The 18,238-nt window shown below is 40.6% G+C and overlaps 1 protein-coding gene across 6 annotated transcripts in view; it reads left to right on the forward strand.

Moving 5' to 3' along the window:
- Positions 1–243: 243 nt before the first annotated feature.
- The window catches only part of KCNC1 (potassium voltage-gated channel subfamily C member 1), a 123,225-nt gene continuing 105,230 nt past the window's right edge, over positions 244–18,238 (forward strand). For 3 of the 6 annotated variants that reach the window (XM_036383308.1, XM_036383312.1, XM_036383313.1), the window contains exon 1: positions 244–1,109. In XM_036383308.1, the coding sequence (XP_036239201.1) occupies positions 540–1,109 (570 nt within the window). In that variant the 5' untranslated portion in view covers positions 244–539. The remainder of the gene's footprint in view (positions 1,110–18,238) is intronic. The other 3 variants (XM_036383311.2, XM_036383309.2, XM_036383310.2) reach the window with 3 other exon arrangements.

Here is an 18,238-nt window from a genome sequence, read left to right on the forward strand (position 1 = left end):
TCAGCACCGGCGGCGCCCCCCGCCCGCCCGCAGCGCCGGGAGGGGCGAGGGCACAGCCCCGCGTTCCCCGCGGGGGCTGCAGCCAGCACCGGCGCCCCGCAGCTCCGCGCACCTGTGGACAGCGCCGGTGCCGTGATTTTTCTTCCCCCCCCCCTTTTCTTTTTTCCTTTTTTTTTTTTTTTTCCCTTGTGCTTTTGGCCACGTCCAACCAGGGAAAGGCCCTCCCCCTCCGGCACCGCAGCGCCCGCGCTCCCGGAGCATGGCCCCCCCTGCCCCTGCCCCTCCACCGCGGCTGCAGCTGCCGCGGACCCCGAGCGTCTGACTCCAGACGGAGGCGGCGCAGCGCCGGGAGCCACCGCCACCGGCATCGCCTCGGAGCGGCCCCGGGGGAGCGGGGCTGGCCGGGGCCCCTCGCCCCCGCGGGCCCGGAGCGGGGCTCGGCTTAGGCACCGACTGCCGCCGAGCAGCCGTCCCCTGACGGGCTTGCTGCCTGCCGTGCTTGCTTGGATGAGTCTGCGACATGCCTAATAAGAGACGAGATGGGCCAGGGCGACGAGAGCGACCGCATTGTGATCAACGTGGGAGGGACTAGGCACCAGACTTACCGCAGCACCCTGCGCACCCTGCCCGGCACGCGGCTGGCCTGGATCGCTGAGCCCGATGCCCACAGCCACTTTGACTATGACCCCCGTACGGATGAGTTTTTCTTTGACCGGCACCCGGGCGTCTTCGCCCACATCCTGAATTACTACCGCACTGGCAAGCTGCACTGCCCCGCGGACGTGTGCGGGCCCCTGTATGAGGAGGAGCTGGCCTTCTGGGGTATCGATGAGACCGATGTGGAGCCCTGCTGTTGGATGACCTACCGGCAGCACCGCGACGCCGAAGAGGCTCTGGACAGCTTTGGTGGGGCTCCCCTGGATAGCAGTGCTGAGGACGGAGACATAGATGGCACCGGAGACTCTGGTGATGGTGAAGATGAGCTGGAGATGACAAAACGCCTAGCACTTAGTGACTCCCCAGATGGCAGGTCTGGGGGCTTCTGGAGACGGTGGCAGCCCCGCATCTGGGCACTCTTTGAGGATCCCTACTCCTCCAGATATGCAAGGGTAAGCTATGCAATCAGCACCCTCATCAAAACACTCAAACCTCCCTGCGGTCCCACTTCCTCCCAGCATCACAAGGGTTTCTCTCTGCTGTCAGAGCAGAGCAGCCATCCATGTGTGTGGCCATACAAAAATCACCACGTGGGGTCTATGGGGATGTAACCCACACTCTCAAGCAGGCCCCAGGCATGGGGAACTAGTAGATACCAAGGCCTGAGCCTCTGTACTCAGATGTGGGCCTCCAGAGACCCTTATTTTCTAATAGGCTCCTAAAACTCCCAGCCTGGGGCAGGGTCCCGGTCATAGGCCAGAGAGGTCTCCATTACACCAGGTAATTTCCCTCTATGCATAGATTCTTACAGTCAGACATCCCCCAGTAAAGAGAGACACCTTGTCCAGCCCTCTTACAAGCTAATGGCTCTCTCCCCTTTACGAGATGGGGAAAGGATTATGGGAGAAAGCATTCCCAGCGGTACCAGGGGATTTGGAGAGTTTCAGCCTGGACTGGAAAGGGAGTCAGTGCCTTTCTCTTTTCTCATACATACCAAGTTAAATATTTATGAACATGCTTCTCTGAAAATGGGTAATTCATCTGCTCACTCTGTCTCTTTTTCCCTTGTGGGAAATGCAAATTAATCAGAGGAAAGGGTTTCATTCATGTAGAAGGGACACAAGGTTTGACAGGTTTCTTGCCTGCTACTGAAGGACAACTCCTCCCCTCCTGGTGCCTGCGGTTGTTTTGGAAAGGGAATGCACACTGGTGCAGTTCACAGCATAGGTATGGATAAAAATGGTCTGTAACAGTCATCCAACTGCTTTAAGTAGGCACCTCCTCATGCTATGAGAATAGTTACATTAATTAGGGGCTGATTCTGCTCCTGAAATCAAAAGTACTGAAAACATTTGCTTCAGGAACAGCAGCAGGATTAACTCCCAAGATAGTCAATTTGATAACTAGGGAAACAGATGGAGGATAGTGCCTTCATAAAGAAATTGGTTGGCATAGGCTCTACTCTTAAATGTACCTTTGTTAGAGCTTAATTTTTGCCAGACCTCAGGAAGGATGAGTGGTGCTTTGGTGGGGGAGGGTGATCAGTGTTCCTGAGAAGGATCAAAGAAGTGAGATCAGATTAGGGAGAAAATTGGATGGATGGAAGAAAGAGAAGTGGAAATGCAAGGAGCAGGGAGAGGGGAGCTGGCTGTGTATGAATGGGTGGCGGAATAGCAGCTGCCGGAGACTTGGTCTGAGCAGAGATCTCCAGCAGGGAGACACCAGGTCTGCAAACTGAATGAATGGGGAAAGCTGGAGCAGAGCCTGGAGTTATATCTTGGTGCATTTCTAAAGATTCTTGTTCGTACACCATTTGGAGACTTCCTCCCTGAACAAAGGAGCTCATATTTAAATTAATTCCTTTAAACAGCATGGAGGATAAAGGAATAATAGAATATTTACCACAAGATGGAAAGATGATGCTGTTGCATTGCAGCTTTCAAATCCCTGATTTCTGCCAAGGGAACAAGGCTGGAGGGTATCCTTCAAAGTGCTTGGTTTCCATTAATCAAGCCCAGTGCTAGCAGGCAATCTGAATAGCAGATCTCTCTGGTACCCAGGAATCTGTTGGTAAAACATATTTCAAGTGAAAGTAATGTGCTTGTTCAAGGTTTTGGGAAATGGTTCAAAAGCCAAATGGATAATATTGTCCCAATGAAAAGGATACAGAGCTTAAAACACCCTTTTTCTTGGAGGCATTATGATATTTTAGGAGAAGGACAAGAATTTATAACCAATATTAGGAGTCTTTGTGATGCACGGGCTGGAATTCTAGAAGGATATAAATTCTCTGAGGGTATTTTCATTTAGCAATAGGTGTTTTATAAAATAATTTGGCTTTGTTGGGTTTTTTTTTTGAGAGAATGATGTACCATTTATTCACAATCACTTGTGCATACCTGCTAGAATCCAACTCCTGATTTACCTCTGACTTGTTCTTTCCTTAGAGGATTGTTAAGACTAGATAAATATGAGTACTCTGAATATTTCATGGGTTAAATATGATTCTTTAACTTGTATCTATGGAGACATAGGCCACATGCATTAATATTTTGCATGAAGGAAGATGGCTTTCCTCATCAACACATGCACACACTGTCCATTAAGAAGACATTACAGGACACTTAACATTTCCTAATAAAAGCCATAAGTTATGGTTATGGATGTAAAAAGAGATGGGAGTTTGATTTATGCTCCTGTAACCTATCACAGACACGGCAAAAAGATCTGAAGCTCACAATCACTAATTTATAGTAAAATAATTGATAACATCATTAACAAGTGAATGGTATATTAAGGCAATTATTGGTAGAGTCAGGCAACAAACCCACTGTTACCCCACTTCTAATTGAGTCTGCTGCTTTTAGTTACAAACTGCAATTTAATTGTACAAAAATCTAAATTCACATTGCCATTTTGTCAAAAAAAAAAAAAAAACCACCACAAAATTTTCTCTTCCTAAAGGGAACTGGGACCTGTACTAAGGGTGGTTATTACAGACCTTTGATGTTTACATATGGCACCAAAATGCATGTCAAAATAACAGCTCAATGTAAGCATCAGTTTACATAACCATTATAGTGTTACACTTGGGCAAGTAAAAGGAATGCCATCTCTGAATATTAAGATTAAATGAAAATCTGCATATCTGTATAAAGCAAGATTCTCTGGACTGTATCTGGTATCCTAGATCAGTGAATGTTTAGGAACTGTCTATGAAAAGCTCAGCATTTACTCAAATCCAGCCATTCTTGGAGGATTTTGATGGACACTGCTTGCAAATACAGGTACATTTGACTGTTTTGCTTCACCTCCACCTGACTCATACTAAATTACTCCTGATCTCCTTGTAGACAGCCAGGAAGACTGGAAGTGCATTTGTGTACGTCAGGCAAAGTCAGCTAACTCTGCAAATTTTGTTTATTTCTTACTTTGATTAAGCAAAGCTCCTAGTCACTAATCATTTGTCTTTGGGTGCCACATAGTCAACAGTTGCTTGTTAAAACAATAGTGGCTGATTTTAATTAATTTAAAGTTTTTTCCATGCTAATTTCTTAATAATGTAGTTCTTTCTAAAAAGAGGAACACTTCAAAAATTGCATAATCTTCTATATCTATAATATTTGAAACAAACTGTCTGTTCTTGATTGACTGCCTTAGACATCTATCTTAGTAAGATAAACAGGTATTACACTTCTCCTTAACCTAAAGAATACATGTTTGGATATCAGAGGCAAAATCTTGTGCCTTGAGATCTGAACAGAGTAACAAAAGATGATGGGAAAGATCCAGGAGGATTGTCAAAATCATCTGTCCAGACAGCTAAATATCACTGACCTTACCTAAACTGATGTTTCTTTGAAGCTCAATAGAACTGTCTTTTTTGCATCGTCAGACAACTTTGTAAATTTATTTTTTCTAAGTCGGCAAAAAGGGGGAAATAGAGTCAGCCAGAAAGCTATGCTAAAGCAGCAGAGAGTTACACTGTGGTAGAGTTTCTGCCCTCTGTACTTACTAGACTTCATAGGTCCCTCAGTACACAAATGTGTGAAAAATATTTTCTTGGCATCCTCTCCCCTTTATATTTATGTCTGGTCATGCTGTTCTTCCACTAGTAAAGCTCCCACTGACTGCCTGGCGAGTTTGGCCTGCAGGTATCTAACATATTTATTCCCCTTCCTCCTCCTCCTCCTCCACAGCAGGATAAGGTTGTGTTTGTGTTAATTCACATTCCTTGGGTTACTCAGTGTTTGAAAAAAGGAGCTTTCAGCTGAGATTGTGCACTACTGCTCACATTCAAATTGGAGAGTTAAGCTTTTTTAATGGACTCATAGGAAACCTTCTGAAGTCCTTCTAAATAAGCCTTTTTACTGTTTTTTAAATAAAAGCTGCTTAGGGTCCTATGGAAAGTCCTCAACAGCTTGACTTGCAATCCTGGCATATGCTGTACCAATTTGATCTAAGAGGAAAAGCAAAACTCTCACTCACCCTTCCCTCATGTTTCCCCTTCACATCCTGCAGAAGAATCTGCTTTCCTCAGTGGGTGACTTTTGAAGGACAAGTTTCTGACACTGAGAAGGAGACAGGAAAAAGGACAGTGGTAAAGAGATGAGAGAAAGGTATTCCCCAGGGATTTCTTCCAGCTTTCTTTTGTACATTCAGGAGCATTTCAACCTTGCTGTGTTCATTTAAACTGATTTTTCTCTATATAAAGTACAACCTATAGGTATGAAGAGGTTTATGGGATCCTAGTTCCTGAATAACCACACTGTCTTGAGGATTAGAGGCTGGGGTGGTTCTGCTCGTTCCTTATCCCTGGCCAGCACAGCTTAGCTCAGGAATTGAAGCAGAACTCAAGGAGTGGAAACAGATACTCCTCATCCTTCACAAGGGGAGCTTATTCCATAGGTGTGTGATGCAGGACATGCTTGGCACAGGAGCACTCCACAGACAGTGGTCTGCAGCCTCCTACCAAGCAGGAGCAGAGGGGATGAGAGCTGCCCTGCTCACTTCCCCCTACCCTCCGCAGGGACAGCTTCCAAGGGGCCCTGCTGGAGCTGCTCTCCCACCTTGAGCCTTTCTGGAAGGTGTCTCCTGCAGAGCCATATCTAATCCTGCACTGAAGCTGGCTGCAGGAATTCTCACCATATACTGTGACAATTAACGAGACAGCCTAATTTTAACTGCACGCTGCATTACAGCTCTGGAAAAATGAGGATCTTTCCACATCAAATGAGGTTTCCCTTGCACTTGTAGTATAATAGAATTACAGACATCTATTAACTACCATTCTATCATTCATTATTAATATAGTTCCTAAAATTCCATTTTATTCTTATTTTCTCCCATCAAGGAACACGTTACTGCAAATCCTTATATAACCCACTAGTAAGCATGGTAGTCTTCTGTGCATCCTGACCAAAGAAACCTTTGCAATGCCAGCTAGAAAGTGTTCACTGCTCCAAGTCCCACATCTAATCCCCATCAAATTGGTCACGGTGGGAGCAGGTACACAAGTAACTCCTGGGAATTGTCCATCCAAACTCAGAAGTAATATGTTTTTAAACTACCACACACACAAAAAAATTAAAAGTATCAGAACAGCCATGCAGAATCACAGTTTCACCAGTTTGTAAGATTTTCTGGGCAGACATCATATCTTCCTGTGTGCTTCTGAGCAGCTCAATCTCTTTGAAGTCACGATCTCACGGGGAGATGAGAGAGATGATGTTACCCACCTGACAATTCCGTGGCTGCCTAGTACAGACTTAGCAGTTTGGATTCAAGGACTTTTTTTTAAATCTATTTTCCTATTTCCAATTTTATTTCTATTATTCTAAAACCTTAAAAAAGAATCTGTTGCCATTTTAATTCAATTTTTTTAATCTCACTTAATTTTAATGTTTCTAGGTTACAAAATTTACTTCATTTAGCCAAGGCTGTGATTGTATGGATCATACCATCATATGCATACACATATATATGCCTTCCTATTGCTGCCACCTCCTACGATGCTGAGTGGGATTTCCATATGAGGAAGGACTTCAAAATTAAACCACCCCAAAATATTTCTGCAGAAGTAAACTGTGGTGCCACTGAAATCAATGTGAATTTAGTGGCCGGTTTCAGAAAGATATTTGGTCCCTTCTCTCTTTAATCCATCCCTATGTACCTTCAGTTATTTTCTTTGCCCTTCTCCTGACATTTGCTATTTTGGTTTTGGTTAGGGCAAAAAAGGCAACAAAATACTGGTAATTCTCTGTTGGTCTATCATGAGACAAAGGAGAAAAAGATCTGTGGATCAATTATAATATTTCTATTTTAGAACTGTTCACAGAAATGTGGTGTATTAGACTATACCTAGGAAAACTATTTTTCCATTTTGTTCTTCCCTTCTGCTGTGCGATCTAGTATTTAACAGTATTTGTCTTTCTTATTTGTACAAATGCATAGTGAATATTTACAGTAGTACTTTAGTAAAGTCTATACATACTGCCTTTCTCTTAACATAAGGAGAGATGTTAGCAAATCAGCAACAGAGGGCCCAGCCTTAGTGTTATTGAAACTCAGCCAAAATTACCACCAACTTCAAGGATAGAAATGAATTTTCCTGCAGTATGGTTCAGGATAACAAATTAATTGCTGTGTACTACTTTTTTTAATAGACACGGTGCCTATTTCCATTCCAAAGCACTCAAGTGCAATAGATCTTAGCAATTTATTAGGAGCATACATATTCAAATACATGTGCTCATAATCTTTTAAAGACATGAGCATCTTTAGCACACTGCATCAAAACAGAGCTCTAATACTGACAAAGCTCATCATGATCTTATTGGCTTTTTTTACTGCAAAGGACTGTAGAATACATCCCCCTTTAAACCACATGACTTCAATTAATGTTCAACTAAATCATATCCAAGCGCTGTGTTTCGTAATAGAAAGGGCAAGCAGGGGTATCCAGATTGAAAAACTGGGCCCTAACTGATAGTCAAATTTTGATTCTTTCTCATGCAAATATAGATGGCAAAACTGAGTTTCCATTTTGTATAAGCTTGATTTTATGAGATTTGTGTGCATTCTTGGGGTATAAGACTGACAGAAAAGCCATTTTGAGATCTTTGCAATTGTCTTACAATTAGCTTCTCAGTTACTATATGCTGAATTTGATCTGAGGAAAGAACAGTTTAGAAGGCTGACTTGGCTTTCCCTGCTGAATACTGAATTACATAAATATGTGATTCACTCCAAATGGTACACAGAAGCGGTAGGATCGGATGAAATCAGAGAAATCCATGAATCCATGGAGAACCACCTCCTCCCCCTGGAATATAAACCAAATGCTGTCATTTCTAGAATAATTTTTACATCTCTCTCCTGTGCTCACTAAGTAACCAGATTTTGCTATCTTCACTCCTACTCCTGTAGTGATAGCTTACTCCAGGAATATCCCCATTTCCGTCAGGCTGAGAACAAGGTACCACCCAACACGGGTAAAGGTAAAAGGACCAGGCCCTAATTGATTTTAATTTCTTTCTGATAAGATTTATAAAATGTAACAGAGGCGCTAATCAATCATGCAATAAAAATTATGAATAAATCGTGGGCCAAGGCTTTTTGCAGTGATTGCTTATGATGTAAGACCCTTTAATGACAGTAAGTTAAAATTGCATTGTAATGGCCTTTTGTAAATGCAATAAATCTCAGGTTTCAGTGCGCTGCAGACAGCCAGCAATGTGTGTGCTGCACATGAGCTACCAACACAGGCACACACTGCTGGCACACACTTACGTAATTATGTTGATACTTCAGGAGCAGCAGTAAATCTCAGCACTGCTAGATTGACTTTGAAAAATCTTGGGTCAGGACCACTGAGGTGTTATGACTACAAGAAATAGCTTAAAATGTCATACTGGCTTTTTCCTTGGAAACCTGGGGGAGAATGTCCCTTTTAAGAGGCAATAAAATGGAATATTTGCTTTTAAATAGCAAAGGCAAAACCTATTGTTACTGACTCTTATAACTTTCAGAGGCAAATACAAGTTAAGACATACGTTTTCACCTGCACAGCCGAACCAAATTGATCTTCTCTTCCGAATTTTCTTGATCATCTACCCATTCACAAAAAAATTAAAGGTACACAGAGATACATCAACAGTTACCTAATAACTACTTGTTTCGAGGTTTGCCCTCAAAAATCACATTCTTAAGTACAAAAAGATCTGGTCAGCTTGGGTTGCTTATCATTTAACATGCCTAAGAAAATTAGCTGCAGATTTCCCTTGAAAATTCATTCCAATATCCCTGTTCTATTTATCAGCTTGGTCTTCTTGCAGTTTTCAATTGCACCAGGTCAATTGACAGGTATAGATGGTGCAGGCCAGTTCTGTGACTTATCCAGTTATAAATTAAATTAAAACCTTCAGTCAGAATGCTTCAGACTTGATAACAGACTTCAAAACAAAATGAAGAGGAAGAAAACTCTAAAATGCTGAGCACCTACAACCTCCAGCAGAGGGAGGTCATGTCCTAGAGCAGAAAAGGACACAGGCAGGAGCGAACAGACCATCACTAAAATCCCATCCCACTTCGTAGGGCCACAGTCCCAACTACCACTGATTTTAGTGGGATCCAACCAGAGACCCATGCAGATCTATTTCAGGTAAAATTTTTCAGGACAAGGACAATTGTGTAATTGCCACAACACGCAATGCAAAAGGGCTTGCCTTCTCAGCAGCCTTTGATCTCTACTCTAAAAACACCACAACATGATCTCAGCCACATTGTGCTATTCCCGTTTCCTTTTTTAGCATGGATCTCCCCTTCTCATCTAGTGTGGAGTTCTGCAAGAAATCTAGTGACAGTACGTCTTAGCACTTCTCGGGAATGTGTCCCGCATAATGCAGAACCGATTTTAACTCAGGGTTTCTCAGTAAAGCACTTGTAAGGACAAACCAAGAGCAACCTGACTGTGCTCTGATATCTCAACCAATACCCAGACTGAGGCAACTGCTGTGGGGTGATGGTTGGCTTTCAGGTTTTGGGGCAGTAGCAGATCAACTTAGGTCAGAATTTTGCTTAAGCGATATTGAAATTTAGTGTTCTGTTGTTTAGTGTTCAGCTGATAGGAGTTCACTGTCTATCCTACCAAGAAGTCCCTGAGGTGCTAGAGATTTTATTAAAAGACCTAATGTAACTTTCAAAACTGTATAGATTACTTAAAATGTTAGTTATGTCTAAGCAGCAGGAAATCAATAGTGCAAAAGTGCATTCACTGGTCTAAAGAAAGCATCTTTTGGAGAACCTGCTCTACTAAGTAAAGAAGCTCAGTTTTCACTGTGTCAGCGCCACGGATTACAGGCAAATAAAAGTCTGAAATTCAGTAAAAATTTTATAGCATCTTCAACTCCAAACCACAAATTTATCTTCATGTCCATATTACCGTCAGCTGTAGGAATGCCTAAATCTGTGGATTTACTGTTCTCAAAGGATATCTTGGTTGGGACAGCAGGGTAAGCCTTGGCTCTTACTGGGTGATTTTTAACATTCATTCAGAACTTTCCCACATGTCCTCAGACGAGTACACAGACCTACACGGTGGAAATTTACAAGAAAACAAAAAACAAAACCCTAAAAAAGCCCCCAAACCTGAGATTTGTACAAATGATTGTAAGCAACCGAATTAATGCAGTTTATAGAGTGAGAATTTATTAGATCTGACCAAAGCCCTGCTTGCTTGCCTATGTTAGCACTGAAGGATCCTCTCAGGAGCAGCATCTGCAGCATGCCAATAGTGCAAAGGCAAGTCACACACATTTAGCTCAGCAAATGAACATTTGCAATGGGCACAAGCACACAAACACCACATTTTATTAGCTCAGTATGGCACATCATTTGGGTATGCTTCAGCCCCTCTCATTTTCTTTGAATTTTACTGTGTGTGAAATCATACAAGTTTAATCTTACTATGTTGATTTCAAAACAGAAAACCAAAATTTCTTAGATTACTTGCTTTGCACTTTTTCCTCTATCCCTTACTGTATGTTTATTTCAGTAGCTAGCACAATAGAGTTATAATTTCTGTGACACCTCTAAATGCTTGTACTATAAAAACAGCAAGTTGACAGCATCTAAGGGAAGGCTTTACACTCTACTCAGATGTAGTGTTTTCCAAACCAACCTGGACTGCAGCAGAAGATTGCCCAAGGCTGTGATCCTTCCAGAGGTGCAGTGTGTGCCTGAGCTGTGGTGGCCAGTGCACAGACAGCAGGGCTTCTCCATCACCACCTTCTCCATCACTCCTGCATCCAGGAAATCTAGCAGTCACTTCCTACATCTTCACTTCTGAGGGCAGACTCATGGAAGGGTGTCACCATGTGAGCTCAAGCTTAGAATTCCCAAAACACTAACCATGCATTTGTAATTTTTTAATGCATATTAAAATTTCCCAGTGCCTAGAGTGTTGTTTCTGCATGTGCCCAAAACTGCCTTAGCACTGTTGGCAACTACCTTATATCAAAGCTTGGTTGATGCCCATAATTTTCCTTCACTAATAGGAAAATCCTTTAAATGAACTTGCCAAATACATAGTGAATATACACTGTTTTAAAAAACACACTCAAACAAAAACATGAGATATTCATGGTATGAAACAGTCCCCTGGACACAATAATCTGGTGGCTACTGTTTTTTGCTTAGAATGTAAAATTTCAAATTTAATATTTTCCTCCCACTGCACAATTTCAAATTTTCATCCATCTCTGCTTGAGAGTCCTCCCCACTTCACAAAGCTGCATAATCCAGGCAGTTAGTGAAGTTAATCCAATTTGCACAGCATAAGGAGTTCACAAACCATTACACTGGGAAGATGGCAAAGCAGCATTTCCCAATAATGTGGAAGAGGCTGTTCCTCTGTGGTAATTCTGGGCTACTGAATTCAGCAAGATCAATAGCACAAAACAGATATACATAGTGGCATTATCAGAGATGGTTTAATGTTGGCAAATGACCAGACTGGTCCTTTTATTTTCACTCACTTGTTGGAAGCCAGGTCCTGGTAGGAAATAGCCATATGTTGTCCTCATGCATTGGACTTCAGGATGAGCCATGCATTATGATTTTGGGATCTCTGTGCAGCCCCTATGGAGAAAGAATGTGCAAAATGCACAGAAAAGTAGGAGGTGATATGAGAGTAGATGGTATGCAGAATTAGAGAGGACTTTTTTACCCCAGAGCCTGAGCAGTTCTGCCATACTGCAAATCGAGCTCCAAAGTCAGTGTGAGGACACATCACATGATTTGTTTTGAAAAGACCTACGTTTCCCAGGGCTATCAATCTGTCACCTTTCACTCGTGCCATGGAAATAAAAGCATTCTTAAAATCTCTGAAGCCTGCCTTTTCATCAATATTTTAACATAAGCATTCTTTTAATTTAAATGGAGATTGATCACTTATATTTTATTACTTTTTAATAAAAACCCATGATCATCATTAAAGGAAAGTGATCTCAATGAAATTATTGCCAGGAAAAATCTGACTTGGAAAAGCACTAAAACAAGTCTCTGCTAGATCAGAGAGAGCCTTTTACAGCATGTATATTTAGTTCTGGTTTTAACAACCAACACACAAGTGATCAATGGGCATTCTAGCTATTACATTCACTGCTTTCAAGATACACTTAAAACTAGTCCAAAATCTTACTGGAAACTATAAAGGGTATATTGTTAAATATCCCTCTCTGCTGTAACTCACCCTATATAGGAAGACTTGCCAGGGGCGCTAATGAAGCGGAGATAGTTTTGCAGTTTTACCATCTGTTATCAAATATACTCCTGCTATAACAGAAACACAATTGTATTAGATTTTAGAAGTGACAAAAATTGAAATAAAAATTTTCTTTCATTGCTTAAATAGTTTTGCTGCATAGTACAAAGAACAAAATGTTTGGACAATTAAAAAACATCTCAGGGCTGCTTTAATTAAAAAACAAGATGCAACAAAAGAATAGTGATGAAGTTGAACATAACCACAACACAACAGAGATATAAATAAGAAACCATGTTATTCCACAGCCTTCAGGTTTAGAGTTTAATTCAGGATAACATACCCTATTTTTATATCCTACAGAAAAAAAAGTCAACAAAAAAACCCATTTGAAATGTGAATGTCATTGAAAAATTTTAAAATGCTCCATCTGCACTAGCTTTGTGATGATTGCAAAGTGCTGAGGAACTGCATCCCCCTAACCCTCTTTCCATCCTAAGTAAGGACCTCCGGGGTAAAAACTCTAAAGAACACTACAGTTTAGCTTCACTTATGTGCACTGGACTAAAAATGAACACTTAATATTTATGTGAATCATTGTCAGTGTCAAGTGAGATGAAGCTTATAAAAATAGATCCAAATCAGAGAATGAGTTTTAAGACTCAGTGGGTAAATGCCTCTTTACGTACGGTATTATTTATAGATATTTTTTAATCTGTTCTGTCATCTTGTCTCTTAAATTATTAGAAAGTAAGAAAGAAGGAACTATGGCAAATGTAGATGAGAGAAAAATCTTACTGGGAGCTGTGGCAGAATATGAGCAAAAGCCAGGAAGTGTAAAGCTGTGCTCCTAAGCCCCTTGCTCTCTGTATGAAAACAGTTCCAGCCTATTTTGCAATTAAATATGCACTTTTAAATACTATGCTGTTGAAATAGGAGGAATGGTATTTTCAAGACTCTCAGGCACCCCTAAGACTTGCTACCACATCTGAAAAACAGCTAATCACAAGTCTGTTTCAGGCATTGGGCTGAGTCCTGTCTCCATGGTCTCATGAAGCCTTTGACATCCTACGTTAATCAAAGTCCCCTCTAGATATAAATGTTGAGCTCACCACGGCCACAACAGAAATTCCAGCATTGGATCCCAGTTTTTGTAGCTCTCTTAGAAGTCAGTGACAAGTGCAGATGGTCCCTAAGTTGATCTCCAAAGGTTCTAAGCACTAAAAACTTAAAATGTTGTTGTGGTAGCTTTGTACATCTATTTATCACATCTGATAAGGAGACTGCTGGTACTAATACTGCCCTGCATCAACAAGGTTCTGTGAGTCTCAAAAATTTATAAAAAAACTTTAAAAAACTGCTACAGAAAGGATAACAATAATGAAAATATTAGAATTTGAAACAAGTATTCAATATTGAAGGGCAAAATACTCAAGACATTTAGGATGCAGGTCACCTTGTAATAAAATTCAGAGGAATGGGGCACATCCACAAGGCTTCTGCTGGGTTCTTGCAAACAAGGGAATGTTACATTTCACACGTAGGAATCTGGGGAGGTCATACTTTCTGCTATTAGGTGGAAAACTCTCCTTTGAAGCAATTGGAGCCATTTCTTCCTTTATACAGACACATTACACAACCTCTGTCCAACAGGAAATAAAACTGGGTAAAGCAGGCAGCTGCTCTCTTCCCTGGGTCTACATGGTTATAGAATCCTGCATAGGAGGAGTATGTATCCATAGGCTTTTCCTTTGACAATTCAGGTATCATTTTTATAACCAAGGTGAAGTGGTTTTTGTACTCTCTTCATCCAGGTAGGATTTCAACATTGCATGTCTGCTGAGAACAACACACAGAGCTGCTCATTGATTTGAAGGCATTTCTTGAAAATATAAGCTTTTCCTACTCTTCACTTCAATAGCAAAATCTAATTTAGACCAGTGAGAAATTGCATCTAATATTTTTGTTCTAAATCTATTTTAGAAGTGAGATATATTGTGTTTACAGGAACAAGAATCGCTGTAAATTTAAGCAGAGGTTTCAGATATGAATATTAGGAATAATCGGAGGGTTTTTCATTGCCACAAGGATATCTGAGGATATTGCACATCCCAGTAGTCAACCAGGTTTTATTTAGCAGTATCAGTCTAACAGATGCAATTTCCACTTATGATAACTGTGGGCACATAATTAATTTTAGTAACTGCAAAACTTATAGTAGAAATACTTTTATGTGACATCCCTTGCTCCTCACTTTGACAATTGCAGAAAATAAAAAGTAAAAAGAGAGATTTCTGCTATGAGCTTGTACAACTGTCCAACTGCTTGTACAGCCTGCACAGCAGTTTATTCTAAAGATCTGTAATGTACACAGATGGCAAAAGGCTCACAAATACATCCAGAAATTATGTGTGAAAACTACATTCACAAGTCTTGCTCTGTGTTTGAGAGACCAGAAACTGTATTTTGACAGGAATATCAATAAGGACTTGGATTCAAATGAAAAAAAAAATGTTTTCCATTTAGTACTTACACTGCATAGGGTACTAGCCATAATCAAGAAAAATTTCAGGATGGCATGAAACTCTCAAGATGCATAAGTCCCAATAACACTCAGTGGAGTCCTGCTATTAAAATGCCCACAGGCCACAAAAAATGCTTTTAAGCCAACTCAGTTGCCTAAATTACAAATTCTAGTTAACAAAATTCACCACGGGCTTGCAGCTTAGGGTAGAATATATTCTTTTTTAAAATACATCTGCCTTCATCAAAATCCTTAGTGGTCACTCATGGTTTTCAATCTCTCATTATGCTGAAGCAGACACTTTTTTTTTAAACACACAGAAAGACATGAGGCTTAAGTAAAGTCATCATGCTTGCCACCAGCCCCTCTAACATTTATTGCACAAGGTTATTTGTCTTTCCAATTCAGCTGCTCGTGAGAGTTGCAAGGAAGGGAAACCATTCATGGCTTGATCTTTTTGGTGGTTTACATTTTTGGAAATTTTGCAGATGATGTTTAGGAAGCCTTCTCACAGATGTTTTGGCTAAGAAAGAATATAGTATGTACCCCAGCTTCAGATCTAAGGCTGGACAAATAAATGTAGATATATCGTGGCAACAAAATATTTTTTCCTCCAATTTCTCCCCTTCCTCTCAAATAACACTTTTTCAAACCTTTATCCTTTTCTCCATAAGAAAAATCCCAGTTTCTCTTCTCTCCCCAATATTAATTTCTTTTTTATCCCTCACACTGACTTAATCAAAAGTGAAAACAAAAATGGTATTCAGAAATATAAGAAAGAAAAAAACAGCAAAATTTAAGAGGGAATAAAAGGAGAAAAAAAAAGGAAATACATTTCTGCACAATATTTTGCTAAAAACTGTAGATAAGAAAAAACCTTGCTTGTTTGAAATCTGAAGGACAAATATGACAAACCTTATTGAATGTTTTCAAGGAAAAAAGGAACTCCTTTTTTTTCCAAATTGCTTTTTATCATTTCCATTGAGTTACTTACAAATCCACATCCATCTTATTGCAGTCTTGATCTTGATTGAGGTGAGGGTTTTTTGTCTGGTTTAGTTTTTGTCTGGTCTAGTCCAAAATTAGTTGGGAATATAAACAGCTTTCCATGTAGGTCAGAAAAAAAAAATCTTCAAATGATTCTCAACCTGGCACTATGCTTTTTTAGCCTTTTCTGCACATGAAAATACTCTCCCTTTTAGAAGCATCAACATGTTCTTGTCCTTCTGATAGTTCCTCTTTCACCCAGAGTCTGGGGCACCAATTCAGGGTTTTAAAGAGCATTTTAATCACTGCTGAATAGCTGCTCTCCTGCTCACAGAGCATGGGATGCTATGCAGTGGAGGAACTGCAGTCACCATCAGACGTGAGAAGGACATTCCTGAAGTGGAACTGCAGAAAATAGTGGTTGCAATGTAAGCAGTGAGAAGGAGAATGCCTGGAGGAGGATATATCTCCTAGAAATAGGAGATGGAAGGAGTCTTCAGAGCTAGAAAAACAAATCACTGTAGGGAGAGGGAAGTCTCATCCCTCAAGGTTCACTGGACATTGAGAGACAAATAGAGTTAGGAGCCTGGAAAAGGAACACAGGATGACAAATCAGCAGCTTGCTAGGAGAGAGAGACAGTCAAGAGTTTGAAATCTCAGACTGTGGTCACTTAGAGCAATTCCTTTTTCAGCAAGGTGACAACCTATTCAGAATAATTCAAGTGAATTAGCAATATGCAGTACTTCTGCATGTGCTGCAAGCTAAGAAACAGCCCTCACAAAAATCTAGGAAGAAGGGGGTTTGCAGTAAGAGATTTTGAAGTCAAAAGAGAAGATTTTGCTGTTGCAAGTTTGCCAAATAATAAAAAAAGGATTAGGTTCCACGTGAAAAGCTTAGTGCATTGTGACCAGTGCTAATTCTGGAGAAGCCTTTGCTGTAAGGACACGTGAGGATTTTGGACAGCCTGTTCTGATGCACTCATTTTCTTCTGTGAAGGTGAGACACCTTGATGGCTGGCACAAGAACTGGGCAGGACAAAAAAAGACAGAGGAAGAGGCCAACTTCATTTCCTTAAGAGCTCTAGAGTGGATATTTCAGCATTCCAACCTAGCCAAACTACCTTCTCCACTCAGGAGATCTGCACAAGCATTATGTCCTTCACCACACACAGAGACTCTTTTCACCTGTGATCCAAGACTAAATGGGATTTCAGGAGAAAACAACTGGCTTGAATACATAGGGCACTTGTGGAAGTGAGAGCACACCACAGGCACTTGCTCTGTCAGACTAAAGGATGCTGTGCTGGTTCCAGCAGTGGTCCTCATACAGGAATTATTCTGGGGGTGATTCTCATGTACCCCTTGTTTGATCACATTTTTTTTAAAGGGGTCTAGAATAAATGAGCACTCTTTAATTGAGAATATTTGCTGTCTAACGAAAAGCTGTGGCTTCTTAATGTATTCTGTTCACTGAGGACTCCAATATGAAAAAATGTGTAAGACTCAGTGGCAGATACAGTGATGGGGCTGAAGCAACAAGGAGATAAGGAAGCAAACAAAAGTGTTACAATTTTATTTGGGAAGCCCAGAAATGCACCAGCTCTTGCCACAACTTCAAATGAGACTGCTGGCAAGCCACAACTTCTTGGTAATGATTTACATCTATAATCAGGATAATAGAACATTATTTATCTAACTCTTCTGGGTATTGTGGAGAGTAACAGTTGCACAGTAATTTGGAGATAAATTGGAGACACTAGATGAATTTCCACTCTTATGTTTTCTCTAAGCAGGTGAAGTGAGGACATGACACAGAAGGAACTAAAGTTTTCTCAAAATAAATCAGAGAGATCAGAAGGCAATTTTATTTTTGCTTCATTCTGATTATTCAGCACTCCTCAGTAAGATTGACAGGAAACGAGAAAACAAAGCTTTCATGGATGAGGAAGGGAAAATCTAGTAACACTTAGCACTGCATCTGGAAAACAGTTTAAAATCCACAAAATTATTTCTGCCATTTCAGATGAAAAATTAATGCAAGATGCACCCAGCAGACTGTGCCTAACAGACTATCGACAGATCTAATACATAACTTTTAATTACATGATGAGAAAAGTTAAACATATATCTCCTCATATAAGCCTTTTAAAACAAAAACATGTAAAGTTAAACACCAACACGCCATTACCAGACCCATCATTTTAACAGCCCCTGGCTTGTGGCAATCCCATAAAGTCAGAAAACAGTTTTTAGTGAATTAACCCCTTGTCTCCATAATCTGTGTATTCTGACTAAAGGTTCTGAAT

The sequence above is a fragment of the Molothrus ater genome, chromosome 6, assembly GCF_012460135.2.
Source record: "Molothrus ater isolate BHLD 08-10-18 breed brown headed cowbird chromosome 6, BPBGC_Mater_1.1, whole genome shotgun sequence".
In the NCBI taxonomy this organism is placed as follows: domain Eukaryota; kingdom Metazoa; phylum Chordata; class Aves; order Passeriformes; family Icteridae; genus Molothrus; species Molothrus ater.